General features: G+C 52.6%; 9 protein-coding genes across 9 annotated transcripts; 4 read left to right on the top strand and 5 right to left on the bottom strand.

Moving 5' to 3' along the window:
• Positions 1-538: 538 nt before the first annotated feature.
• Positions 539-2272, top strand: LTHEOB_6739 (Aldehyde dehydrogenase; the record flags this gene model as incomplete). The annotated part of the gene is made up of 5 exons (XM_035516028.1): positions 539-663; positions 722-918; positions 979-1564; positions 1624-2091; positions 2164-2272. The coding sequence occupies 5 exons, from the start codon at positions 539-541 to the stop codon at positions 2270-2272; spliced, it is 1485 nt and encodes a 494-aa protein (XP_035372774.1).
• Positions 2273-2931: 659 nt separating this feature from the next.
• Positions 2932-4440, top strand: LTHEOB_6738 (FMN-dependent dehydrogenase family protein; the record flags this gene model as incomplete). The annotated part of the gene is made up of 8 exons (XM_035516027.1): positions 2932-3025; positions 3083-3116; positions 3170-3272; positions 3329-3510; positions 3635-3792; positions 3845-3919; positions 3979-4232; positions 4288-4440. 8 exons carry the CDS (start codon positions 2932-2934, stop codon positions 4438-4440), a joined length of 1053 nt encoding a protein of 350 aa, XP_035372773.1.
• Positions 4441-5186: 746 nt separating this feature from the next.
• On the top strand, positions 5187-6152 carry LTHEOB_6737 (Dihydrodipicolinate synthase; the record flags this gene model as incomplete). Its single annotated transcript, XM_035516026.1, has 2 exons — positions 5187-5446; positions 5516-6152. 2 exons carry the CDS (start codon positions 5187-5189, stop codon positions 6150-6152), a joined length of 897 nt encoding a protein of 298 aa, XP_035372772.1.
• A 546-nt stretch (positions 6153-6698) lies between these two features.
• LTHEOB_6736 (uncharacterized protein) lies at positions 6699-8324 on the top strand (the record flags this gene model as incomplete). The annotated part of the gene is made up of 1 exon (XM_035516025.1): positions 6699-8324. The coding sequence occupies one exon, from the start codon at positions 6699-6701 to the stop codon at positions 8322-8324; it is 1626 nt and encodes a 541-aa protein (XP_035372771.1).
• A 245-nt stretch (positions 8325-8569) lies between these two features.
• Positions 8570-9766, bottom strand: LTHEOB_6735 (uncharacterized protein; the record flags this gene model as incomplete). The annotated part of the gene is made up of 2 exons (XM_035516024.1): positions 8570-9193; positions 9257-9766. 2 exons carry the CDS (start codon positions 9764-9766, stop codon positions 8570-8572), a joined length of 1134 nt encoding a protein of 377 aa, XP_035372770.1.
• A 1232-nt stretch (positions 9767-10998) lies between these two features.
• Positions 10999-12696, bottom strand: LTHEOB_6734 (High-affinity glucose protein; the record flags this gene model as incomplete). The annotated part of the gene is made up of 2 exons (XM_035516023.1): positions 10999-12135; positions 12190-12696. The coding sequence occupies 2 exons, from the start codon at positions 12694-12696 to the stop codon at positions 10999-11001; spliced, it is 1644 nt and encodes a 547-aa protein (XP_035372769.1).
• Positions 12697-14046: 1350 nt separating this feature from the next.
• LTHEOB_6733 (uncharacterized protein) lies at positions 14047-14550 on the bottom strand (the record flags this gene model as incomplete). Its single annotated transcript, XM_035516022.1, has 1 exon — positions 14047-14550. One exon carries the CDS (start codon positions 14548-14550, stop codon positions 14047-14049), a length of 504 nt encoding a protein of 167 aa, XP_035372768.1.
• Positions 14551-16223: 1673 nt separating this feature from the next.
• LTHEOB_6732 (Tetraspanin tsp3) lies at positions 16224-17419 on the bottom strand (the record flags this gene model as incomplete). The annotated part of the gene is made up of 4 exons (XM_035516021.1): positions 16224-16568; positions 16646-17218; positions 17286-17318; positions 17375-17419. The coding sequence occupies 4 exons, from the start codon at positions 17417-17419 to the stop codon at positions 16224-16226; spliced, it is 996 nt and encodes a 331-aa protein (XP_035372767.1).
• A 2236-nt stretch (positions 17420-19655) lies between these two features.
• LTHEOB_6731 (Beta-glucosidase G) lies at positions 19656-22151 on the bottom strand (the record flags this gene model as incomplete). The annotated part of the gene is made up of 3 exons (XM_035516020.1): positions 19656-21597; positions 21652-21976; positions 22031-22151. 3 exons carry the CDS (start codon positions 22149-22151, stop codon positions 19656-19658), a joined length of 2388 nt encoding a protein of 795 aa, XP_035372766.1.
• Positions 22152-22505: the final 354 nt, after the last annotated feature.

Genomic DNA, 22505 nt, shown 5'->3' with positions numbered 1-22505 from the left:
TTTCTTCTTTTTTCTTTTTGGTTGCGGAGACGACGTCATCTTATAGGAACGACTCAGGGTCCATCGGATTTGTCATGCCTGTTCCAGATCTTGAGCACTCCGCGGCCATAGAATGCCAGTTGCCGACTTAAACGGATCTAACAACCGGTCTCTAGTGCTCAATCGCCGAGCGGACAGCTTGTAGCGGGGTCCGAAGGTCACAAGCCGTAGTGCTGACACAGCGAGGCTTGAGGAGGGGCGGAGGGGTGGCGGGGCTTGCGCGGGGCTGCGGGGCAGTAGCAAGCGCTTATCGACTTGCTTATCAATGTTTGCTACGTCAGCCATACCACAAGCGCCAGTCAAGGAGGTCTCGGCGATGGTCTCCCCGACGTGTTTTGCACCATAGACGTAATGGTAAATGTCCCTTGCATGCGGGGAAAAGCATGCTACGGACCCAAATTATCACCTTCCATTGTCTCATAAGCTTCACCTTGTCGTTAATAGTATTCCGTTCTCATTTGCAAATTGCAATTGCTGTCGCTAGACTGCGCGCATCATCATGGCTCTGTCTGTGGACATTACCGCGCCCAACGGCCGCACGTGGGCACAACCTCTCGGCCTGTTCATCAACAACGAATTCGTTCCCTCGCAATCCGGGGCAAAACTTGCAACTATCGATCCAGCGTAGGTTGCCAAGTTCTACCCCGCATATCTCGGAGCTACTGCTTACATTGGCTCATAGAACGGAGAAGGAAATCACCTCAGTGTTCGCAGCGCAAGAAGCAGATGTGGACAAGGCCGTGAGAGCGGCGCGAGCAGCATTCGAGGGCCCATGGCAGGAGCTATCTGCAACAGATCGCGGGCGATTGATTGTCAAGCTAGCCAGCCTAATTGAGGAGAACCAAGAGCTGTTCGCCACAATTGACACACTGGATAATGGTGAGATATCCGCATCAGCCCCAGCTGCCACGAGCCCTCCTACTGATTTCTCTCTTCCAGGCAAGCCCTACCGCGTCATGATCGAGGAGGACCTCCCGGAAGCCTTCAACACGATCCGCTACTACGGCGAATGGGCCGACAAGGTTGGTGGCCAGACTATCTCAACCACTGGCAGCAAGTTCGCCTACACGCTGCGTGAGCCGCTTGGCGTCGTCGGCCAGATCATCCCGTGGAACTACCCGCTCGGCATGGCCGCGTGGAAGCTCGGTCCCGCCCTGGCCTGCGGCAACACGGTCGTCATCAAGGCCGCCGAGCAGACGCCGCTCAGCATCCTCTACCTGGGAAACCTGATCAAGACCGCTGGTTTCCCTCCGGGTGTCGTCAACATCATCAACGGCACGGGCCGTGAGGCTGGCGCGGCGCTGGTCAATCATCCGGACGTCGATAAGGTGGCGTTCACCGGCTCGACGGCGACGGCGCAGCATATCATGAAGGCTGCCGCCAGCACGCTGAAGAACATTACGCTCGAGACTGGCGGCAAGTCGCCCGCTGTCGTCTTCGCAGACGCAGACTTGGAGCAGGCGGTGAGATGGGCCCACATCGGCATCATGAACAACCAAGGCCAGGTTTGCTCGGCAACTTCGAGGTGAGTAGGGGCGGCAGGGAGTCCAGAATTGACAACGGGCTGACTCCCTTCCCAAACAGAATCTTGGTCGAGGACAGCATCCACGACGAGTTCGTCCGCCGCTTCGTCGAGACCGTCAAGTCCGTCAGCAAAGTCGGCGACCCTTGGGCTGAGGACACCTTCCAGGGCCCGCAAGTCACCCAGGCGCAAATGGACAGGGTCCTTGGTTACGCTGATATTGGCAAGAAAGAAGGCGCTACGCTTCTGCACGGCGGTGAGCGTGTAGCGGGCAAGGGCTACTTCGTCGCGCCGACCGTCTTCACCGACGTCGATGAGAGCATGCGTATCTACCACGAGGAGGTGTTTGGCCCGTTTGTCGTCATTTCGCGGTTCAAGACGCAGGACCAAGCCGTGAAGCTTGCGAATAGCACTACCTACGGCCTCGGCGCGGCCGTGTTTACTAAGAATTTAGAGAGAGCGCATACGGTTGCGAAGAAGATCCAGAGTGGAACTGTGTGGGTGAACAGCAGCAATGACTGCGATTTCAGGTACGTTAACCCCTTCTTATGTTTGCTGTCGTGTAAAATACAGAGGAGTGCCGCTTTCTAACAACAGCGTAGGGTGCCGTTCGGAGGTGTGAAGCAAAGTGGTGTTGGTCGTGAGCTTGGAGAGGCAGGTCTCGAAGCATACACACAAGTGAAGGCCGTGCATATCAACTTGGGGGAGTAGACGGTAAACTGCTTACAACAAGCCGCAAGATCAGCAAGTTGAAAAAGCAATCAATACTTCTTCTATGATATCTGCACATGATTGGGATTTGTCAATTTCCCCGTGATTTGGGTTAAACGAGTGTAACTCCTTGTAGAAATAGCGCAGGCTTTGCCCACTGAGATTAAATAATTCCCTTTGTAACAAGGACCGAGCTGAAAATTAGATGGTGAGGCGCACAGCCTCGGGAAGTGAGAAGATCTCCACTTCAACTGTTTGAGGCAATCGATTATGGTTGTGTGAAATGTGGGACTTCATCAAGTGGGCCCTTGAGTGGTTTGATATGTAGTAAATGTATATCCTGCCAAACTGCGGCTATCAATCTAATGACTTGCGGTAACTATTCATGGTAATCCGACGAGCCGATAGTCGGTGGCGGTCGGGTGTCGGATACGGAACCCGAGCACATGGCGCGGGAAACCGTCGACACTTTCCTGATCCAAAGATCCGCCAATCACACGCACTTGTGGCGAGGCTTCAAGAAAGCTACCCCGGCCGTCTTGTCTTAAGTCCGGCACCATAAGCCGCCTCGCAATCGACCGTAAATACTGCTATTGCAGTCTCTCACAGCTCCAAATAACGCTACAGACGTACGCCGTACTCCAACTATCCCAACGACCATGGCCAACCGCGGCGCTGCATTCGACGAGCATGTCTCGACAATTGAGGATTTGAAGGAGCTCGGCAGCAAAAGGCTGCCGAAGATGTACAGAGGTAATTATCATACCTGCTGGTGTTGGAATGCGCGCTCATTGATTATTCTTGCAATAGACTACTTCAATCAAGGAGCAATGGATTTGATCACGTAAGGAGCCAGAGCAAGAGCGTTGATTGCCCAGCATATTGACAATCATGCAGTCTGAGGGAGAATGAGGAAGCCTTCAATCGATACAAGATCCGACCTCGCGTCTTGGTAAATGTCGACAACATTGATGCTAGCGCGGAAATCTTTGGTCAGAAGGTAAGACGTCACAAAGCGGTAGAGAGTGCCACGCAAATTCTCATTCTTTTTGGAAGGTCGCATTCCCTTTGGGCTTTAGCCCAGCAGCCATGCACAAGTTGGCACACCCTGACGGAGAACTGGCAACCTCACGCGCCGCAGCCAACCACAACATTCCCATGGCTTTATCGTCATACGCGACTGAGTCAATTGAAGCCGTGGCCGCACAGGGGAAAGGAAACCCATATGTCATGCAAATGTGCGTAGTCAGAGACAGGAATATTACGCTTCAGCTGTTGAAACGTGCAGAGGGTAGGGACGAGATCCATAGCTCCCAAGGATATTCCCCATGGCTGATGCAATATTCCAGAGTCTGGATGCAGTGCAATCTTCCTCTCTGTCGACGTCCCCGTACTTGGCCGCCGCTTGAACGAGTTCAGAAACAAGTTTGTGCTTCCTGAGGACATGGCTTGGCCGAACATTCTTTCCACTGGGAGAGACGAACTAGGAGGTGCTTCGAAGGGCTCGGGAAATGATTTCGGTATGTTTGTCGGAACATACGAGCTCGTCAAACTGTTTCTGATGCGATCCAGATCCGACCCTGACCTGGGACGAGGCGATTCCGTGGCTCCGAGAGCACACGAAGCTGCCCATCTGGCTCAAAGGCAGTACGTATACATTATCACACGCTTAGAAGGTATTTGGTGACTGACGCTTAGATGCTCAGTCTACACAGCAGATGATGTGGTCAAAGCGATTCACTACGGGCTTGATGGTGTCATCGTCTCCAACCACGGTGGGAGACAGCTTGATGGAGTGCCCGCAACGCTCGATTCATTGCGTGAATGTGTGCCTGCTGCCAAGGGAAAGATCCCCATCGCCCTTGACGGTGGCATCCGTAGGGGAACCGATATTTTCAAAGCTCTAGCTTTGGGAGCCGACTTCGTCTTCGTTGGCAGAATTCCAATCTGGGGTCTCGCGGTATGTATTCCATGAGTATTGCTATTGTCGGCACCAGTTCCTAATATCATTACAGTACAAGGGCCAGGAAGGTGTGGAGCTTGGGATTAAGATACTGATGCACGAGTTCAAGATCACGATGGCTTTGGCTGGAACCAAGAACATCAAGGAGATCAACAAAGGCCATCTTGCTGTGCTTTCGTCTACTGGAGTTCTGAGCAAACTTTAGACTGCATTATACAGATTTATGGATAGACGAAGGATTTAATAAATTGAGTGTATATCATGGTCAATTTAGCTCTTGCCTACCTCGTTGAGTACTTTTTCTCCGCGCACTTCGTCTCAATTATATGGTCGACTTCTTGGCCACAGCACTTGATTTCTGTCTCTTTTGTCTTTAAGCCAGATTCATCTTACCTCCTGCTCGCATTGGAATATGCTTCGCATTGTGTGCACCTCTCAAGTCGCCGGGTCTCTTGTTTGCCCCGGTAGTCTGCAAGTACGGACAGGAGCCGAATTGCCGTTCAGGCAAGTACAGTACAATGTTAGCAATTCCTCTGGTTAACCAAGTAGGTCACATGCAGCACCAATTTCCTGCGGCGCAGGAGCATTTTCGTTGCATCGGCCCGAACCCCGCAGCGTCCGGCGACGACTGCTTGATTTGTTGGTGCTGATAAGCCAATACCAACTCGGCTCCGGATCGCCGAGGCCTTCCTCAAACCGCTAGCGTTGATACGCGAAGATCAGCCCCGCATCGGCCCGGGGAAGTTTACTCGGCGAATACAGAGATTATGACGATTGCGTAGTCTGGAGCTGCACATGCTCCGCAAGCCTTCTGAAAAGATGAAAGGAATTTATAAGAGAAATGTATCACGAAAAGGCTGAAGCGGGTACAAGAACCTCTCTGTCGCTGCCTTGCTTGCCGTCTGTATTTCTCCTCTGCATTGAAAAAAGAAATACCCTACTACTTCAACCATGGCTCCCCAAAACCTCGAAGGCATCCTTGTTGCCCTGATCACTCCCTTCACTGAAGGCGGCAAAGAGATTGATGCGGGGCAGCTCGATGCACACATCAACAACCTGATCGCAGCAGGCGTTCATGGCCTGGTCCCTGGCGGCAGCACCGGAGAATTCACAACACTGACCATCCCGGAGCGCAAGACGCTCATCGAAATCTGTGTGAAATCCGCAGCCGGCCGCGTCCCCGTCGTTGCAGGCATTGGCGCCCTGTCCACGTAAGTTCAGCCTCACCAGTTCCGGCTCTATTCTCTCTCGTCGGCAACCAGCCTGACATCAAACCTTAGTGCCGATGCCATCGACCTCGCCTCGCACGCCGCCTCCACCGGCGCCGCCGCGCTCATGATCGTGCCGCCCTTCTACGACGCGCTCAACGTCGCGCAGCTGCACGAGTACTTCAGCGACATCTACGCCGCGTCCAAGCTGCCCATCGTCTACTACAACATCCCGGCGGCGACCGGCACGAACCTCACTCCCGCCGAGATCGCCGGACTGCGCGCGGTCGGCGTCACGTACCTCAAGGACACGTCGGGTAATGCGCCGGCGCTGACGGAGCTGCTGTTCGGCCTGCACGACCAGATCACCGCCTTCAACGGCTGGGACACGCTGACCTTCTACGGCCTGTGCGCCGGTGCCAAGGGCGGCGTGTGGGGCGCCACGAACATCATCCCGGAGCTGTCGATGCAGTTGTGGGATGCGATTGCGGTGCGGGGCGACTTGAAGGAGGGGAGAGCGCTGTGGGCTAAGATTTGGCCCATCTGCAAGTTTTTGGAGAGCCACACGTACCACTCCGCAGTGAAGACGGGCATGGAGCTGAGGGGCTTCAGGACCGGAGGGGTGAGGAAGCCGTTTAAGTTGTTGGAGGAGAAGCACAAGCAGGAGCTGGCGCAGCTGCTGAAGAACGCAGGCGTTCAGGTGGTATAGAGGTAGATAATGACTGGAAAATCTGAAGAATCTTTTAGCATCTCGTCGAAGCTATCTCCTGCAGACAAGTTCAAATCATGAAAAGAATATATTTGGAAACCTTTCCCTGCTACATCCTTTTCATAGAATAGTCTCAAACTTTGGGAGTTTGGTGTTCGTTGACGGGGCCGTAGTAAAGCGCTTACTAGCCGCGGGTATTGTGGGTATTCCCTGCCCAAGTGGGGCTGCTTGCCTTTTCGGCCAGTAGGAAGCAGCGGCGCAACTCGTATTCTACACGCCCAGCGCCTAGCAATTGAGCAGGCGGTAAGGTGAGCGGTGGGCTTCGCACGATAGCCAATTGAACAGCAGGCAACCTTTTTGTCTTCGCTTATCTTATGAGTCGCGGCGCTTCGGGCAAAGTCTCTCGTCGCTATATATGTTTGTACAACCAAGGAAGATGACGCCCAGTAATTTTTTATCCTCTTGTCACACATTCAATTTTGCAATTGCCAGTTCAATTGGTACCTTGTCTCTCTATCATATCTTGCGCATATCGAAATTCCAAAGATGCGTCTCCTACACTGCGAAAAGACTTCTCCGCAGCAGCCTATCAACATTTCCTTCTCCTTTTGCGGCGATGCAACTCAAGCACGCTATGCCATACTATCGCATAGGTGGGGAAACCCCAAAGATGAAGTCCTCTTTGCAGATTTCAAAGATGGAACGGCTGCGTCAAAGAAAGCTTACCCAAAAATCCATGGCTGCTGTACCAAGGCGCTTGAGGACGGAATCAGCCAAGTCTGGGTTGACACCTGCTGCATCGACCACGACAGTAGTGCTGAGCTTTCGGAAATCAGCGCTATGTATTCCTACTACGCATCAGCTAGCGTATGCTATGCATATTTGGAAGACGTCGAGAGTGGCGAAGATCCCAATGCGCAAGATTCGAGCTTTAGAAAGAGTCTTTGGTTTACCAGAGGATGGACACTGCAAGAACTCATTGCACCCCCGACCGTTGTATTCTTTGCCAAAGACTGGGTCGAGATCGGCACAAAGGCCAGCTTGGCAGATACTGTGGAAAGTATCACTGGCATTGAACGCAAATTCTTCTTGGGAACTCCGCCATTCTCGGCCAGCATTTCGAAAAGGATGTCATGGGCTGCCAGGCGAGAGACTTCGAGAACAGAAGACAGAGCGTATTGTATCATGGGCCTTTTCAACGTCTTCATGCCTATAATGTACGGCGAGAGAGAAAACGCATTCCTCCGGCTTCAGCAGGAAATACTGAAGAAGTCTACCGATCACACCATCTTCGCTTGGGACTACGAGACATCGAATTACTCCGGCATGCTCGCTACCGACCCTTCTCAGTTCCGGAATGGTTGGAAATTCGAGGCTATCAAATGGATGGATCTGGTGGACCTGCACCCACGACAGAAGAGCCGCGAAGAAGAATTCAAGAGACCAAGGTCAAATTTTGAGCTCACCAACAACGGGCTACGAATCTGGTTACCCACAAAGTCTGACGTGAAGATCGCCAAGACCAATACACCCGTCCGCCGCGTAGCTCTGGGCTGCAGAGACGTCTCAAGGCCCGATGAAAAATGCGTGACGATGTATCTGGTGCGTTGGAAGGGAGATCAATACATGAGGGTGAGCCCATCTGTTGGCCTCGATGGACAAAGGTTGAGTGCGAATATCGACAAGGAAGTGACTCTCAATGAGTTTTTCCTTATAGATCGCTACCCTCTTGATGAAAACGTGGGAGCAAATACCCAGGACATCGTGCCGATCCTCACCATGGAGTATCGTCAACTGGATGGATTCGCAGTAGCCGATTATTTTCCCGAGAATGCGTGGCTTCCAAACGAAGGTCTTGACAGCATCTCATTGAGTTTTTCGGATACCAATGACTCGTTCGGGACTCTCCAGCTCTCGAATGATGCAACCAAAGACGTCATTGTCATGCACGTCGGATTCTCCGACGGTAAACCCTGGGCAGCTCTCGGAGTGAGCCACATGTCGAATTTTCAGGCAGCCGCAGAGCTCCATCAAGCCTTTCCAGCCAAGAATCACGTACCTGAAACGGACTGGATCAGGAGGAAATTACCCGGAGCTCAGAAAGATGTTATGCTGTCTATGAGGCATTTCAATGGGGAGTCGATCATGAAGGGCAAGTTACGGATTCTTTAGTCTCTGTTTGAGCTTGTGGCTTTGTGGCTGTATTAGTCTGCTTGCTCAGCGATGTATTTTCATACTTAACCGATCAATCAAAGTGAAAGATAGATGTTCAGTAGTCCTAGTAGTCTTAGGAAAGAGTTCACAGGCGAAGCTCGGCAAAATGGCCGCAATGCTGGGGTAAAGTTGGGGAAAGTCTCATAGCGTAGTTCCATTTGTATTTATCACTGTGTACTAGACTTGAGCTGGAATAGACAGCCTCAGACCTGGGGCGTGTAGTCATTGACAATGCCGAAAATGAACTCTTCGTAGTGAGCGCGGCCCTCATATGTTTTCTCTCCCACAATACCACCCTTCACATGGCCATTGGCGCGCTGATACGCTCCACTCTCATCGCGGACGATGAGCTCAGTAGCAACCTCCAGTGACAAAACCTCGCCACTAGCCAGCGTGTAGTTGACCGTAATGCCATCCGTCTCCAACAGCCCGGTGGTCGGGGGCCACGCCGCCTTGCCGCCCATCTGGCGCACTTCAAGACTGTCGAGAGAGCAGCTGAGAAGCTGTACTTCACCGTCTTTGTAAACAAAGGACTTGCGGCTCTCGTTGCCGTGGTAGTCGAGTAAGTTGTACCAGACGACCGAATACGGGCCGACGCGAGCATGCCCCCAATCCCAGTACCGAGGTCCGTCGATGATGGATTGGTTGCCCCAGTTCTTATCGTGGTAGCCGACGCCGTCTTCGAACCGGATGGTTGTGTCCTTGACGGTGAGGTCGACGGTGGTCGCGGCGTCGGGTACGGCGTTGGCCCAGTACAGGCCGGGCAGCAGGTTCTGGTTCGCGCCGATGGCGCCGTTCAGGTCGCAGGGGTAGCGCGGAGGCGCGGTCTGTTCATGCTTTGTTAGTGCCCAAACTGAGAACCCCTGTGGGCAAGGAGAAGTAGGACTGACCGATTTGAAAACGATGGTGCCACTGATGTCCATGTCGGCAGAGTCGAGAGTGATGGTATACTCGACGTCGGGCTTGTCGAGGGCCGATCCGTGGAAACTGCCGACACCCTTCCAGTCACCGGTGATGCCATCGGGACCGTTCGAAAGGGTAACGCCAGCATCGGCCAGCGCTTCATAGTAGAAATCGGTGCCGTTGGCATACGTCCCGGAGACCTGAACGGCCAACGGATGGGCGTACTGACGAAATTCGCCCGAGTTGAAAAACACGATGTTCAACGTCTCGTTGGTGGACGTGGAGAAGACGTCGAAATACCAAAAATCGGTGGATCCGCGAGCCGCTGGAGTGAGCATGCGAAAGCCGTCGAGGTTTCCGGGGGTGGAAAGATGCTCAACATGGACCGTGCCGTTGTGGTAGACAGGAGCAAGGTTGAGGGTGCGGGTGTCGTTGGAGCAGGTCGCAAGGGACACGCCGCTCATGGCTGCCAGTGCTGCAAGCTTCCTCATCGTCATGATTGAAAGTTTATACACTCTCGAGGGTCAAAGAGTGGAAGAGAGCGATGGAAATGAGAGAAAAGAGTGGTGTGAAAGTGAGTTGAACTGACAGTGGTGGTCAGCAAGACGATGAACAGGAAGCGTGTTTATATACAAAAATTGAACTTCCTCCGCCGATAAAAGACCATATCGGCAGATAATTAAGGGGCTGGAAGAACACGCATGTTTACTCGGCGTAAGTGTTTCGGGCCCATCTTGCACGCTTCTGTAGTAGTAGGTGTGCCTATTGTTGGCGTGATGCAAAGGGCAAGGACGCGTAAGGCCCCGTGCGAAGAAACGTCTGACCTCTCATTGGCTGAGCAATTTGTGTCCTTGCTGCAAAACAGGCGCTAGTAGAACATGGACCTACCACCACAACGATTCTCTTTCATTCGGGCCACACACCACACACTACACAGATGTAAAGATTATGTTAGTATAAAATGAGCAGAAATACACGGTCAGGAAAGCCAATTATGTGGTCTTCCATGAGCATCTGGAGGAGTTCTGCTTGAGATTGAAAAGTATTTTGAAGAGGCTAAACGAATGCGTTCGTATTTGGCATATACGAACCTAATCCACCATCGCATTTACAAAGAACTCTTGCATTGGCCAGCTAAGATGATGCGTGGATCTAATTACGTAGTCTTTTATCCGAAAGTGTTCGGGATTCTTGTATCCGACTAATTGGAGGGTCGTAGTACTGCCGTAGCGGTATATGAATGGCAAGTGTTGATGGCCATCTGCTTGACGACACCCGATGCTTTACAAGTTGTGAACTTCAGGCTGATTTTTTGTCACTGACTGTATGAAAGAGGCTCATTGGAGGGAACTGACGACAATTTGGCGTTGGCAGCTATCGTCAGGACGAGAATGTATAATTGTTAATGTTACATTTGCATCCGGATAATAGCTTCAACTACCTATGATATGGGTAAGCCGATAATTCAGCTAGTCTTTGGCCACAATGAACCTCCGTATAAAGACCCAGATCTAATCACACATTGACGTTTCTTGACATCTCATCGAAAATTAATGTCTCTTATCGACTTCTATTACATAATCTCCACTGCAACCGCCTTCAATTGAAGGGAAAAGTTGGGATAATATTGCTGCATCGGCAAGCCCTGGATGCTCCATGGGTGGAAGGTTCATTCAAGAAGATCGAACTCAATTGTATGTTCTGTTCTACATCGCACACCTCGTCTCAGTTACACCTCAGCTTTCACACTATAGTTAGGCTGTGCCATATGCGCCCTCATGAGTTCCTTTTCCTCCTGCGCAGCATAATCTCCAAACACTTCGTCCATCTGCTCCAATGTCTTGCCCTTCGTCTCTGGCACGAGGAAGTAGGCCCAAATAGCAGCGACATAACACCAAGCACCAAAGAAAACGTAAGTTCCAAACCCGAGATCCTCAAGCATGGGCGGCGTTGCGACACCAACAATGAAGTTACACAACCACACCGTCGCCGTCGACAGAGCCACACCCTTCGAGCGAGAGGCATTGGGAAAAACCTCGGCCGGCAGACACCAGCCCAGGGGAGAATAGGACACTCCGTAGAGCAAGACGAACAGGAACGCCATGGCCACCGCAGCCCAGCCCGCCGCCGGGTTCGCCAGCCAGTCCTTCGAGAAGACGCCCGTGAGCGCGGCCATGACCGTCCAGGCGACGCCGCCGCCGATGCCGCCCAAGATGGCAAGCGGGCGACGGCCCACCTTGTCGATGACGACGAAGCACGCCGCGACGGCGACGAGCTGCAGGATGTTGAAGATGCCGGACATGATCAGGGACATCTCGTCCGACTGGCCGAGCGACTGGAACAGCGTGGGGGCGTAGTAGATGAAGGCGTTGATGCCGGAGAACTGCTGGAAGAAGGCGACGCCGACGCCGACGGCCGTCCTGCGCCACGACCGCTTGCGGAACAGGTCGAACCAGCCCAGCACCTCGAGCTTGAGCCGCTTGGCGCCCGGATGACGCTTCTCCTGGACCAGCTTCTCGATCTCGACCTCGCTGAGGATGTCCTTGTGCTCCATCTGCACGCGCACGTCGGTGGCGGGGAGGCGGCGCAGGCGCTCGAGGCTGCGGAGGGCTTCTTGCGGGCGGTTGACGAGGGCGAGCCAGCGCGGAGAGTACGGGTAGAAGTTGATGCCGATGCCCAGCAGCGTCGAGCAGACCATCTGCAGACCGAAGGGGAGGCGGAAGGAGGCTTCGCCGGGCAGGTGTCGCGTGCCGTAAGTGATCCAGAAGGAGCTCACGACGCCGGTGACGATGGAGATGGATTCGAGGACGAGAAGTGTGCCGCGGAGGTTTGGTGGTGCGATCTCAGAGATGTAGATCGGTGCGCCCTACCACTGGATGTCAGTGCTGATCTGATTTTCTGGTGTTGAGGTTTCGCTCACCATGGCCAATGTACCCACGCCGATGCCTCCGATGGTTCTGCCTGCGACCAGGACTCCGTATGACTGGGCAGCCGTCTGCATGATAGCTCCGATGTTGAAGATGACGACGACGACAGTCAAAGCCCGCTTGCGAGAAATCATGTCTGCCAAAGTAGGCATGAAGAAGCAGCCGATGAAGGCTCCAAACTCGAGCATGCCCGTCATGAAGCCCTTTCCGAAAGCAGTCTTTGCCGGCGGAAAGGCAGTGTGGAACTGGTCCATGACATTGACAATCGAAATGACACCCTGGTCATACCCGAAGGAGAAGCCTCCCATGGATGCGAGAAATGCTGCACCAAGGACATATGGAGATTCGATAAGACCGGCGATGCCGCTCTTGCCATACGAAACATGACCTTCGGCGTTGCTGGGTATGGTTGTGAGCTCGGTGTCAGCCAGGTCCTCGATCTTCTCGGTCGATGGTTCATGAGAAGCCTTCAGAGGCTCCGCATCCTTGTTCTTCGACATGACTTCGAATCAAAAGGCAACAAGAAACGGCGAATTTGAGAGTAGAACAACTCTTACTCTTCGAGTATCAGACGCGGAGGCACCCGCAATATATACATTCCAAATTCCGGGGAAACGCTTCGAATTTCTATCGGAAGATGGATTCCTACTCTCGGCTTTTGAAGGCAAGTTGCAGCCCTTGACCATTTCGACGCTCTAATGTCCCGAGTGGCGATCCTGGGGGCGATGATCCCCCAGCTCTCCCCCGCGGGGAAAAGAGTGTGGGGTGACGTACTTTAGACTGCGGGGTTTAGCCCGCGTCGGGACATTAGCGCGCAGACCATCCCACGCTAGCACTAGATGAGGGAAGTAGATTCCGGCTCGTAGGTAGCCTAACTGTTACAGCCCAACCCGGCGTCCAATAAAACGTGTCAATTATGGCGGCATGTTAAGCCAGCTGCCTGTTTCACCATTACTCAGCGGAAAAGCCTGCCACCACACTTGCTTTCCCTGGAGCTTGTGGAAGGTATTTCCGCCATCGACCCTGGCAACGACTCAGTCCAACTGCCGCCGAATAAATTTGGCGGTAACGTTTCCCGAGCCGACAGGCCTCCACACTACAAACACAGCTAGCGACGAGGCGTAAAATAAAGAAATCGCGCGTCAGAGGCTGACAATTAAGTTGTTCGGCAATGGATGGCTGTCGGGCGTTGCCGTTGTGTAACGTCACCACCCGCAGCCGCCATGTCTAGCCCCGGCGGGTGGCTGGAAAGGTCGATCCACCGCCCACCGCCTCGTAAACGCCCCATTCTTGCCTCGAACTGTGCCGCCCGTCATGGGCGGCATGTGCGGTGCCCCCCAGCCGCCCTGCTCCGCTCCCGTCGCCGGCCTTACGCATCGCTCATCTTCTTCATCGTGCTCCTTGACAGCCCGGTGGAACAGCCCCACCAGAGAGAGCGAGGTTGCTTCTGCTGCGCAACCTTGGCCCGTAACTGATCCGTTTCACGTTGTGGTAGGTTAGCTTATCTAGTGGCGTAACTTCCACGACGAAGATCACCATGCTACTCCCTTGCCGGCCAACGAAATAAGAGATTGCAGCGTTCATCAAGTATCACACATAAACAAGCTTTTAGGACACATGAGATCACACAAAATCAGAGCGTCAAAATGAAGAAATATTATTTGATTCGATTAAGAAATACTACTCAATTCCAGATTGAATTCCAGATAACCGACGTAAGAACAAACAGGTCTGGGCTCGCAGACTCTGGATGGAGGTTTCGTCGGCTGGAATACCGATCAACGGCCGAGTTACCGATCAACAGCCGAATTACCGATCAACGGCGTAAGAGAGGTGCGACCGCAGGCAGATCACCTGTGACCTCCGAGCAAGGTGTTGAGCAGATTGTTGACCAGCTGGCCAACAGTGACATTGTTCGAACCAGCGGTAGTGTTGGAGGGGACGGCAGCGGATGAAGAAGGCGAGCCGGAAGCGGTTGCAATTTTCGCCGTAGATAGAGTTGTAGCAGCGGCGACGCTCGTAGGCTGGACAGATGCGACAGCTGTAGTCTCAAGAGGCGCGGCAACGCTGGTCTCGAGAGGGGCTGAAGTGGTAGTCTCGGCAGGGGCGGCAGAGGTAGTCTCGACAGCGGCAGCGGCGGTAGGCTCGTCAGGGACGGAGACGGGATCCTCGATTGGGGTGGGCTCAGGCACCGGACTGGTTGAGGACGTAAGGCTCTTGAGGCCGTACGGCCCGAGCCCGGCTGGAGGAGGAGCGAGCTGAGGAAGAGCATCGGCATTGCGCTGCTGAAGAGGAATACCGAATCCGACAGCGCTAAGGGCCACCATGACCACGACGCTCTTGAAGGTGTACATCCTGGCGAATTGGAGTTTTGGTAAGATGGATAGGAGATGAAACGCTCAGCGTTTGGTTGAGTGTCCTCTAGACAGCTGAATAAAAGTATTGTTGGAATGGGAGGTTGAGGAGGAGAGTAGCGATGGATGTTCGATCGAAGAGACAAACAATCAAATATATATCTTTGGAATCTCTACCATGAGTACCTCTTTTCGGCGTTTACCGTAGTTGAGGTTAGAACTAGATTTGATGTCCACGCATTAAGCATTTTTAGCTGCGGAGTCGTTCTCGAAGGGAAGAAGCTTCTGAGAGTAGTGGTAGCGAAAGTGCTCCCGTCGGGACGGAACCACAGGAAACAGGAGCCGAGAAGCTTCTCCACAGAAGAAACTATAGCGAAAGGGTTTTTACTATTTTAGCGTGTTAGCGTGCCATACAAGAGAGATAGGACTGGATCAAAATAGAAGATACTGTTGTTACGATAGTTGACGAAACCGGCCGATCACATGTGAGTATACGTATCTTAGCAAGGGATATATCCCTTCATTCTTAGCGCGGAAGGCACTAATTCTTCTTGTATCACTCCATGACCGATCTCACTTGTCACGAGGACGAAGATCAGCGTCTCTTCCGTTTGCAGTAGTCGCACATGACCGTGAAGGTGCAGTAAGCAGCGCAGAAGTGACGGCGCCTCCCCTAAGCTAGGCCCTTGAACCAGTGGCAACTTTATTCTTACTCCATCCCTGGCTTCGTTCCCGGGCCCCTGATTGAAGTGGCGTCGGTGCTTCCGTGCTTCCAATTTTAACTCGAGAAGATATGCGATTTCTTTGGAAAGAAATAGACATCAGTCATCGGGAAGCTCTCGTAAGATCGAGTAAGGATCATAGAATGAACAGAGAAGATTACTTGGTATGATGAAGAAAGAGTGAATAAACAGTTGTGTATTGGCTTGTGGGGACGACAATGCGTTTAAACATAGCGTTGTCTTGTTAAATCCGTACTCGTGAGTAAGCTTAAACAGCCATTCTAACCAAAACAGTGATTTATTAGTGTATAAAAGCACGTGAAATGCTTATTTAATTCGCCATTTCGAAGTGAAGGTTGCATAGAGAGATAAGCTTAATGGTGACCAAAGAACGAGCCGGCCATCAGGACCGCTCACACTGACCCATGCTATTGTTGGCATTTCCTGAACACAGTGTAATGTTCAGAAATTGAATAAGAATGTTTGATGCTATTTCATGTTACTATTGGACATATTCACCATAAAGTAATCGGAGCTGGGAGCGCGCGGGTTGCATACTTCACCACACAGCTTCTGGCAGGGTGATCATTACCATTCTGCGCTCCTGTCATTGGTGAGAGGCGACTAATCATGCTTCGAAGTGGATCATGCTTCACCTTGCGTAGCTACTTCTCTACTTGAAAGTGGGCCGCTCTGAGCAGCCTCCTGCGCAACACTTTCTTGCTGTCTGGACGCATCTCAAAGAGAAGCCCTCAGTTTTACTTTATCCGTCAACGAATCTCACATTTTAAATTAGAACTCAAGTTGAACGGCTAATCAGCATGATCCCTTATTCGTACAAAGCAATTTTGTGGTTGGTCACCCACTAGCAACTTCATGAAACCGAGACTTCAATAAAGAAAGGGAGGCAGGGCGCATAAAGGCAGACCATGAGCTTCCGGGGTTTACAGCCTAATGCTGGTCGGTACTCCAGTGGTTGTGGTTGTGGTTGTGGTTGTGGCCGTTGCCGTGTGCCGAAGGAAGCATTGTGTGGTGTTCGTGAGTATTTGTGGCGCGTGAATCCTCGATAGCAACCCCTCCCCTACCTTCTGTAGGTTGCCCGCGTTCAACTTCTTCGAGGTCTTCAGATGGGTTGTCCGTGTATCGACCCGCGTTGTGGAAGTCAATGGCCCGGGAAGGCCTTTCATCTCCATTACCGTTCTCGGCGTCACATTCGCTCGCCTGGCCTCTCGAATTCCTCGCCACGAAACGCTGTAGCCAGGACGGCTGCGTGAAGGTGCGGGTTGTGACGATCATCTGTCGCGTTTGATAGGATCTCCAAGTCAGTGTTTCCAAACCCTCAAATCATCGACACAAAGCACAAGCAGGCTTACCTGGCAAGCCCAAGCCCCCAAACAGACCACAACCAACAGCCCGGCCATCTTCTGCTCCTCCTTCCTCCACCCCGAGAAACAAGCAGTATCGCGCTCAAACGTCTTCGAGCACGTACTGCGCTGTGTCTTCCCGCCGGAGGACTGCGGGAACGGCCAGGCCATATCATAGACGGTGCGGAAGCCGCAGCACTGCAGCGCATCCTGGATGGCTTTGATTTGTTGCCCATTCTTGGTGCGGAACAGAGCCAGCCACTGGTCGCGGAGGGCGCAGTTGAGTGAGTCGGCGGGTGCAAGATGCGTGCCGGAAAGTGTGGCAAGGGCTGTGGCGAAGATGGTGAGGGCGCCGAGCAGCGGCGGTGCTAAGCGCACACGCGGGTCGGGCCTGGGATGGCGGGACGACGCGTGAGCTGGGGCGTCATCGTACGAGTGAGCGGCGTCCGAGGATGAGGTGGGCAGAGCAAGGAAGTGGCGGCGGGCGGGCGGGCGGGCCAGGTACCAGGTGCTGAGGCCTTGTGCTACTGGGAGAATTATGACAAGGAAGCTGAGAGCAGTAGGGATCGGGAGCGCCAGGTGCTGGATGGTATAGTGGGCGTAGCTGGGCGGCGTTAGCGTTGCGGCTATGAATGACGTCGGTGGATACGTGCCATGCGACGGCAATTAGGGCGAGGAAGAGCTGGGCCAGGTTGTCAGCAAGCTGAGAAAGATGCAGAAGAGCGGATGAGTGCATACAAGGCCGGTGATGACCCCGGCGATACTGCGCTTGTCGATCGCCATCTTTTCTGCTGATTGGGATCGTGGAGTTGCGAGTTGGCTTTGGAGTGGGGTTACTTGCAGTGGAAGGATGATCTGGCGGCAAGCGGAGGAAGGCACGCCCCGCATCGTGGAACCTTCGCGACCACCGGAGATACCACGGTTGATTGGGCTTCTCCGATGACAACCAATCAGAAAGTAGCAACTGGGATGTAAGGTTCCATCTGGTTCCGCGCTGTTTCCTCTGTTGCTTTGTGCACATGAATCTCCAGTTTGGCACTCGCTCATATCCTTTTTTTTTTTTGCGGACCAAGAGTTTCAAAAATCGCCTCGGGGGATTTTATCTGCACATGGAGAATGCAAACGCATTTATTTTCCCATCCCAAACTCACATGTTTCATCCAAAACAATAAATAGAAGGTAATGGCTTCTGCAACTCAAAATCTACCAAAGACTTGATGGTATCGTCAATGCGCTAAACGCGCTATATTGATGTAGAGATAGAAGAAGTCCCAAGTCAGGTAAGTTTGTTAATTATTTGGCCGAGCTTAATTCTATGCAGCATTGGCGGGACCCCAATCTGCAAGATCGTTGGACGCTAGCCGGGACGTGGTGATCTGTAGAGCATAATGCAAGGCTATTATTGGTGTGTTGGTGCTTGTGGCAGATGAGCGGCTTGATACAAGAAAAATAATGGCTTTCTTGTGCTTTGCATCGTGGTCGAACTCAGCCCCACCAGGCCATCCTGCTGGCCTATCGTTTTTTACGACGTACCTTTCGCGAGCCGTTACGAGTACGACCGTCTTGGCTCCCTCGATACGTACCGGGAATAGTCCGTGGTTGCAGATCCAGCGAGATCCTCTATCAGAAAAGCGTGCGCAACTATTTCAGGCAACATATGAATCTAACTTCGCCGTTGTTCTCTTGACGGTTTCCGCCCACTGTCAACCTCATTCCACCAGCCAATATGCAAAACCAAATATTGGAGAAGATCAAGACCTTCCTCAATTCCCCTGCTTTCGACTCCCGATATACTTTACGTGTGCATATCGTCCAATTGGTGCTGATAGTGGTGGCCATTATTCTTACCATCGCACGGGTGTCAATGAAAGTTCCGACAACTAGAGCCCACACCTTGTCTCTTACCATGGTTAGCTCTCTATTATACACTTCATATCGCATGCAACTGGCTCACCACATCAATATAGGGCCTTAAATCATTGGTCGTCATCGGGTATCAGCTTCTGGCCGAGCACGTTGCTAAATATCGGAAATGGGCGAGTCTGAAGGCATATGCAATTCTCAATTCCGTTGAGATTGTTTTCTGGTCTGTGGCAATGGGCCTACTCTTCAAGGCCAACGCGACATTCTGTTCGGGAGCCAGCTGCGGCCTCACTTGGATCGTGGCTCTGATAAACTTGGCTCTGTTGTACGTGTTCCCACCTCACTGAAATACTCCCTTTTGATGCCATACTCACCAAGGTTGCCTGGACAGCATACTCGCCATTCAAACAGCAATTGTTTCAATCCTCGATTTCCGGTACTTCCGCACATATGGCGTCCCCCGTGGTACCAGCATGGTTGTTCAAAGCGATGTCGAGGACACACAGTCTCTTGAGTATGTTCGAGATAGATCACTTCAAAAATGATCAGGGGGAGGGAAGTCGAGTCTGGTGAATACAAATTCAAGAATATTTGGACTTGTCGACAAATGGAAAACTCGCTCGCTTTCAGTGGAATCTCCTCCATAGAATAGACGGTAGTATGGAAGATCTCTTAAAAAATGTCATTTTATGATTGGAGTAAAATTTCTATCTTCCTGACTGACCTCCAGTCAGAGTTCTCGCGGTTGTAGTAGCGTTGCGTCAGCACGAGTCTCGAGCGTACGAATAAGCGCTACGGGTACGAGTACGCTTCGTATTCGTGTCGATCGCGAAGTATCGCGAACGCACCCCCCCCAACTGTCAGAATAGAGGCCTTGGAAGGCCATGAAATCAAAGCAAAAAACCGCATAACAGACATGAAGCGGTACGCAAAAACCGAAATTGGGTGACATGTGCAACCACTGTAGGCTCATCCAGCTCAAATTCCTGATGAATGAATTGAATGTTTAATACGACTGCAATCATTTTACTTGCAAGAGTCTCCCTTATAATCATCTGCAAGGGTCCACCAATACCATGTCATTGTTTCTGGCTTGGACTCTTGAATAACACGTTGCGTGCGGTTCAGCCTTTCACTGCTGTTTCGCCCCCCACACTCACAGCAGGCTGACAGTCGCATCGGCCCTCAAATCCCTCGAGCTGAACCCAACCCTAATGTTATATTCGCCTGGCAGGATTTTCCAATCCTGAGCTTCAACGTCCCAAACACTGAGGTCCCGTCTGGTGAGATTGAAGTTGACCGGCTGCACCTCGCTCGGCTGCAACAGCACCTTCTCAAATCCGCGCAACACTCTTACTGGCGTGCCTTCCGGTACACTATCCTCCGGAAATGAAACATAAAGCTGCACAACGGCAGCGCCAGGCGTGTCGCCCGTGTTGGTGACCTGGGTGCTTGCGTTGAGGACTGTGGCAAACAGCTCAGGGTTTCCACCGGGACTGACAGCCGAGACTGCCGTAGGGAAACCAGAAACGCTGTTCACAACCTTGGCAACAGACAAGTCACCACTAATCTCGAACGTGGTGTAACTAAGCCCAAAGCCGAACTCGTAAAGAGGTTCGATTTCCTGGGCATCAAAGTGCCGGTAGTCAATCATGAGACCTTCTTCGTAGTTGGCTTGCCAGGCTGCGCTCTCATTGGCCTGCGGGCCAGTGATATTGAAGATTGGAGTGTTGTAGTCTGACTCGTTGCGAGCGATGGTATACGGCAGTTTGCCGGACGGATTGGCGTCTCCATAGAGAACGTCCACGATGGCGTTACCGCTCTGCTCTCCTGGGTAGTGCGCTGCAAGAATAGCAGTCACGTTTGGGTTGTCTGCCCATGGCATGGTGTTGATGCCACCTGAATGAGTGACCACGACGGTTTTGGGGCAGAAGGAGGCGACGTTATTGACCACGGCCGTTGAGTTCCAGTCAGCCTCGAAGGTGGTGCGGTCTTCACCCTCCTTAGCCCAGGTTTTCAAGAACACAAGGCACACCTCGGGTATGGGATAGATTCCGCTGAAGTCGTTCGCAGCAGATTTCGAATTGTCCGTGATATATTGCAGGTAAGTGCCGTCCTTTTTAGCGCGAGCCTTGAGAGCTTCCAAAGGCGAGACGATGGAGCTGAGGCGGCCACTACCAGATCCGCCGCCGATCGAGAGCGTACCTGTGACAAAGTTCTCTGGCGGAATGGAACCCTCCGTGGCATCTGGAGCATCATTGCCAAATACCCCAAGATTCCTCGGAGAATTGAGTGGAAGAGTCTCGTTGGTGTTCTTGAGAAGCACTGTGCTGGCTGCGGCCCACTTCCGAACCAGGTCTCCATGGTTTCCACGAACGTCTCGAGCCTCTGGCATGCCGCCAATCATCCCCATGACTGTTTGTAGCCTTCCATAGATGGCAGCCATAACTCCCATCGAACTGGGGTCAACACTGGGGAACTCCTCCGAGTCTTGACCCAGGAGAAAATAGGGAGTCATTATGCGCCGCACCATGTCATCCACGCGCCATTCGGGAAGACTGCCGTTCGACACGGCACGCGTGACGTTTCCTCCGAAAAAGGATTCGCCCGTGTATATGGAAGCCTGATTTATCGGTCCCGGCATGTTCATATCCAGGCCCGATTCAATGGATCTGACGCCGGAATGCGTCGCAAACCAGTCCGACATAACATGGCCTTGGAATCCGAGTTCGGTCTTCAGCACCCCATTAAGGATCTTCGAGTTCTCGCAGGCGTATGTCTGGTTGAGACGGTTGTAGCTGCACATGAATGATGCGACTCCAGCCTTTACTGAATCAGCGAAAGGCCAGAGATACAACTCATGGAGGGTCCTGTCGTCGATGTTAGCTGAAAAGGCTTCGACTGATCCGTCGTCCTCAGAACTGCGTCTCGTTTCCTGCTCATTGCCGATGAAATGTTTCGCGCATGCCTGGACTCCTGTCTGTTGAACTCCTTTGATGGTGCCTGACATTGCCACTCCGGTTAGATAGGGATCCGGGGAAAAGCCCTCCCAGTTGCGGCCTCCCAGTGGATGTCGGCCTAAAGGACCTGCAACGGGCCTGGTTCGGAAGTCAGAGAAACGCGACCACGCAAATAAACGGCTCCGAACTTACCCCAGGTAGACATGTGCTCCCTTGCCACGAAATTCCTCGCCTATTGCAACTCCTCGTTGATAGAAGATGTCTTTGTCCCAGCTTGCTGCCACTGTCAGACCAGCAGGGAACACAGTAGCCTTATCGGCCGTACGGACGGCATTTGGGCCGTCCTGCAGACAGATTCCACGGAAGTTTACCCTGGGTATCGCAGCAATGTTGCCCACGCATGGCCCGCCGAGGTAACCGGTGACAAGCATGGCCTTTTCGGTGAGGTTGAGACGCGCGACGAAGGCATTGGCTTGGTCAAAGGCATCATCCCAACCGCCAGCTCCAGTGGCGTTTGCTGGAAAAGAAAATCAGCAAAAGCTCAAATCATATCATTCTATAGCGTACATACGAGATGGAAAGACATCTGGGCTCGTGAGGTACGGGTAATCCGATGTGGCCGTGTCTGCAGCCGTCGCGTACAGCTGCAGGTACGCCAGGTAGATCAGCACGGGAGCTGATAGCAAAAACATATTCTGCCAGAGGTTCGAATGTCTATTGTGTCTTTGCAAAGACAGTGACCGATACTGATGACGGTTATGCTGAGCGTCCCATTTATGCAGCAACTCCTCACCGGAGCGCATCTTCCGTGTCTGCTGATGACTGGTTGCTGGGTACATGATGTGTCTGTAGCCTAGAGCAAATTTCCTGCAAAGTACTATACACCGGATGTACGGGACGGGTGAGTAGACCGTATTGTATGCGGGGAAAGTTCATCTTGTTCCTTTTCCGCATTAGCGGCATGATGCTGCGAATACGACGCAAAACGAATACGAAATACCAGGTAAGTGTTGCCTACCCACAATTATCCAGCATCCAGCCCCGCC

Source organism: Lasiodiplodia theobromae (assembly GCF_012971845.1).
Source record: "Lasiodiplodia theobromae strain AM2As chromosome Unknown scaffold_19, whole genome shotgun sequence".
Taxonomy (NCBI): domain Eukaryota; kingdom Fungi; phylum Ascomycota; class Dothideomycetes; order Botryosphaeriales; family Botryosphaeriaceae; genus Lasiodiplodia; species Lasiodiplodia theobromae.
Note: the sequence above shows the minus strand (reverse complement) of the source record. Positions and strands in the feature narration are given on the sequence as shown.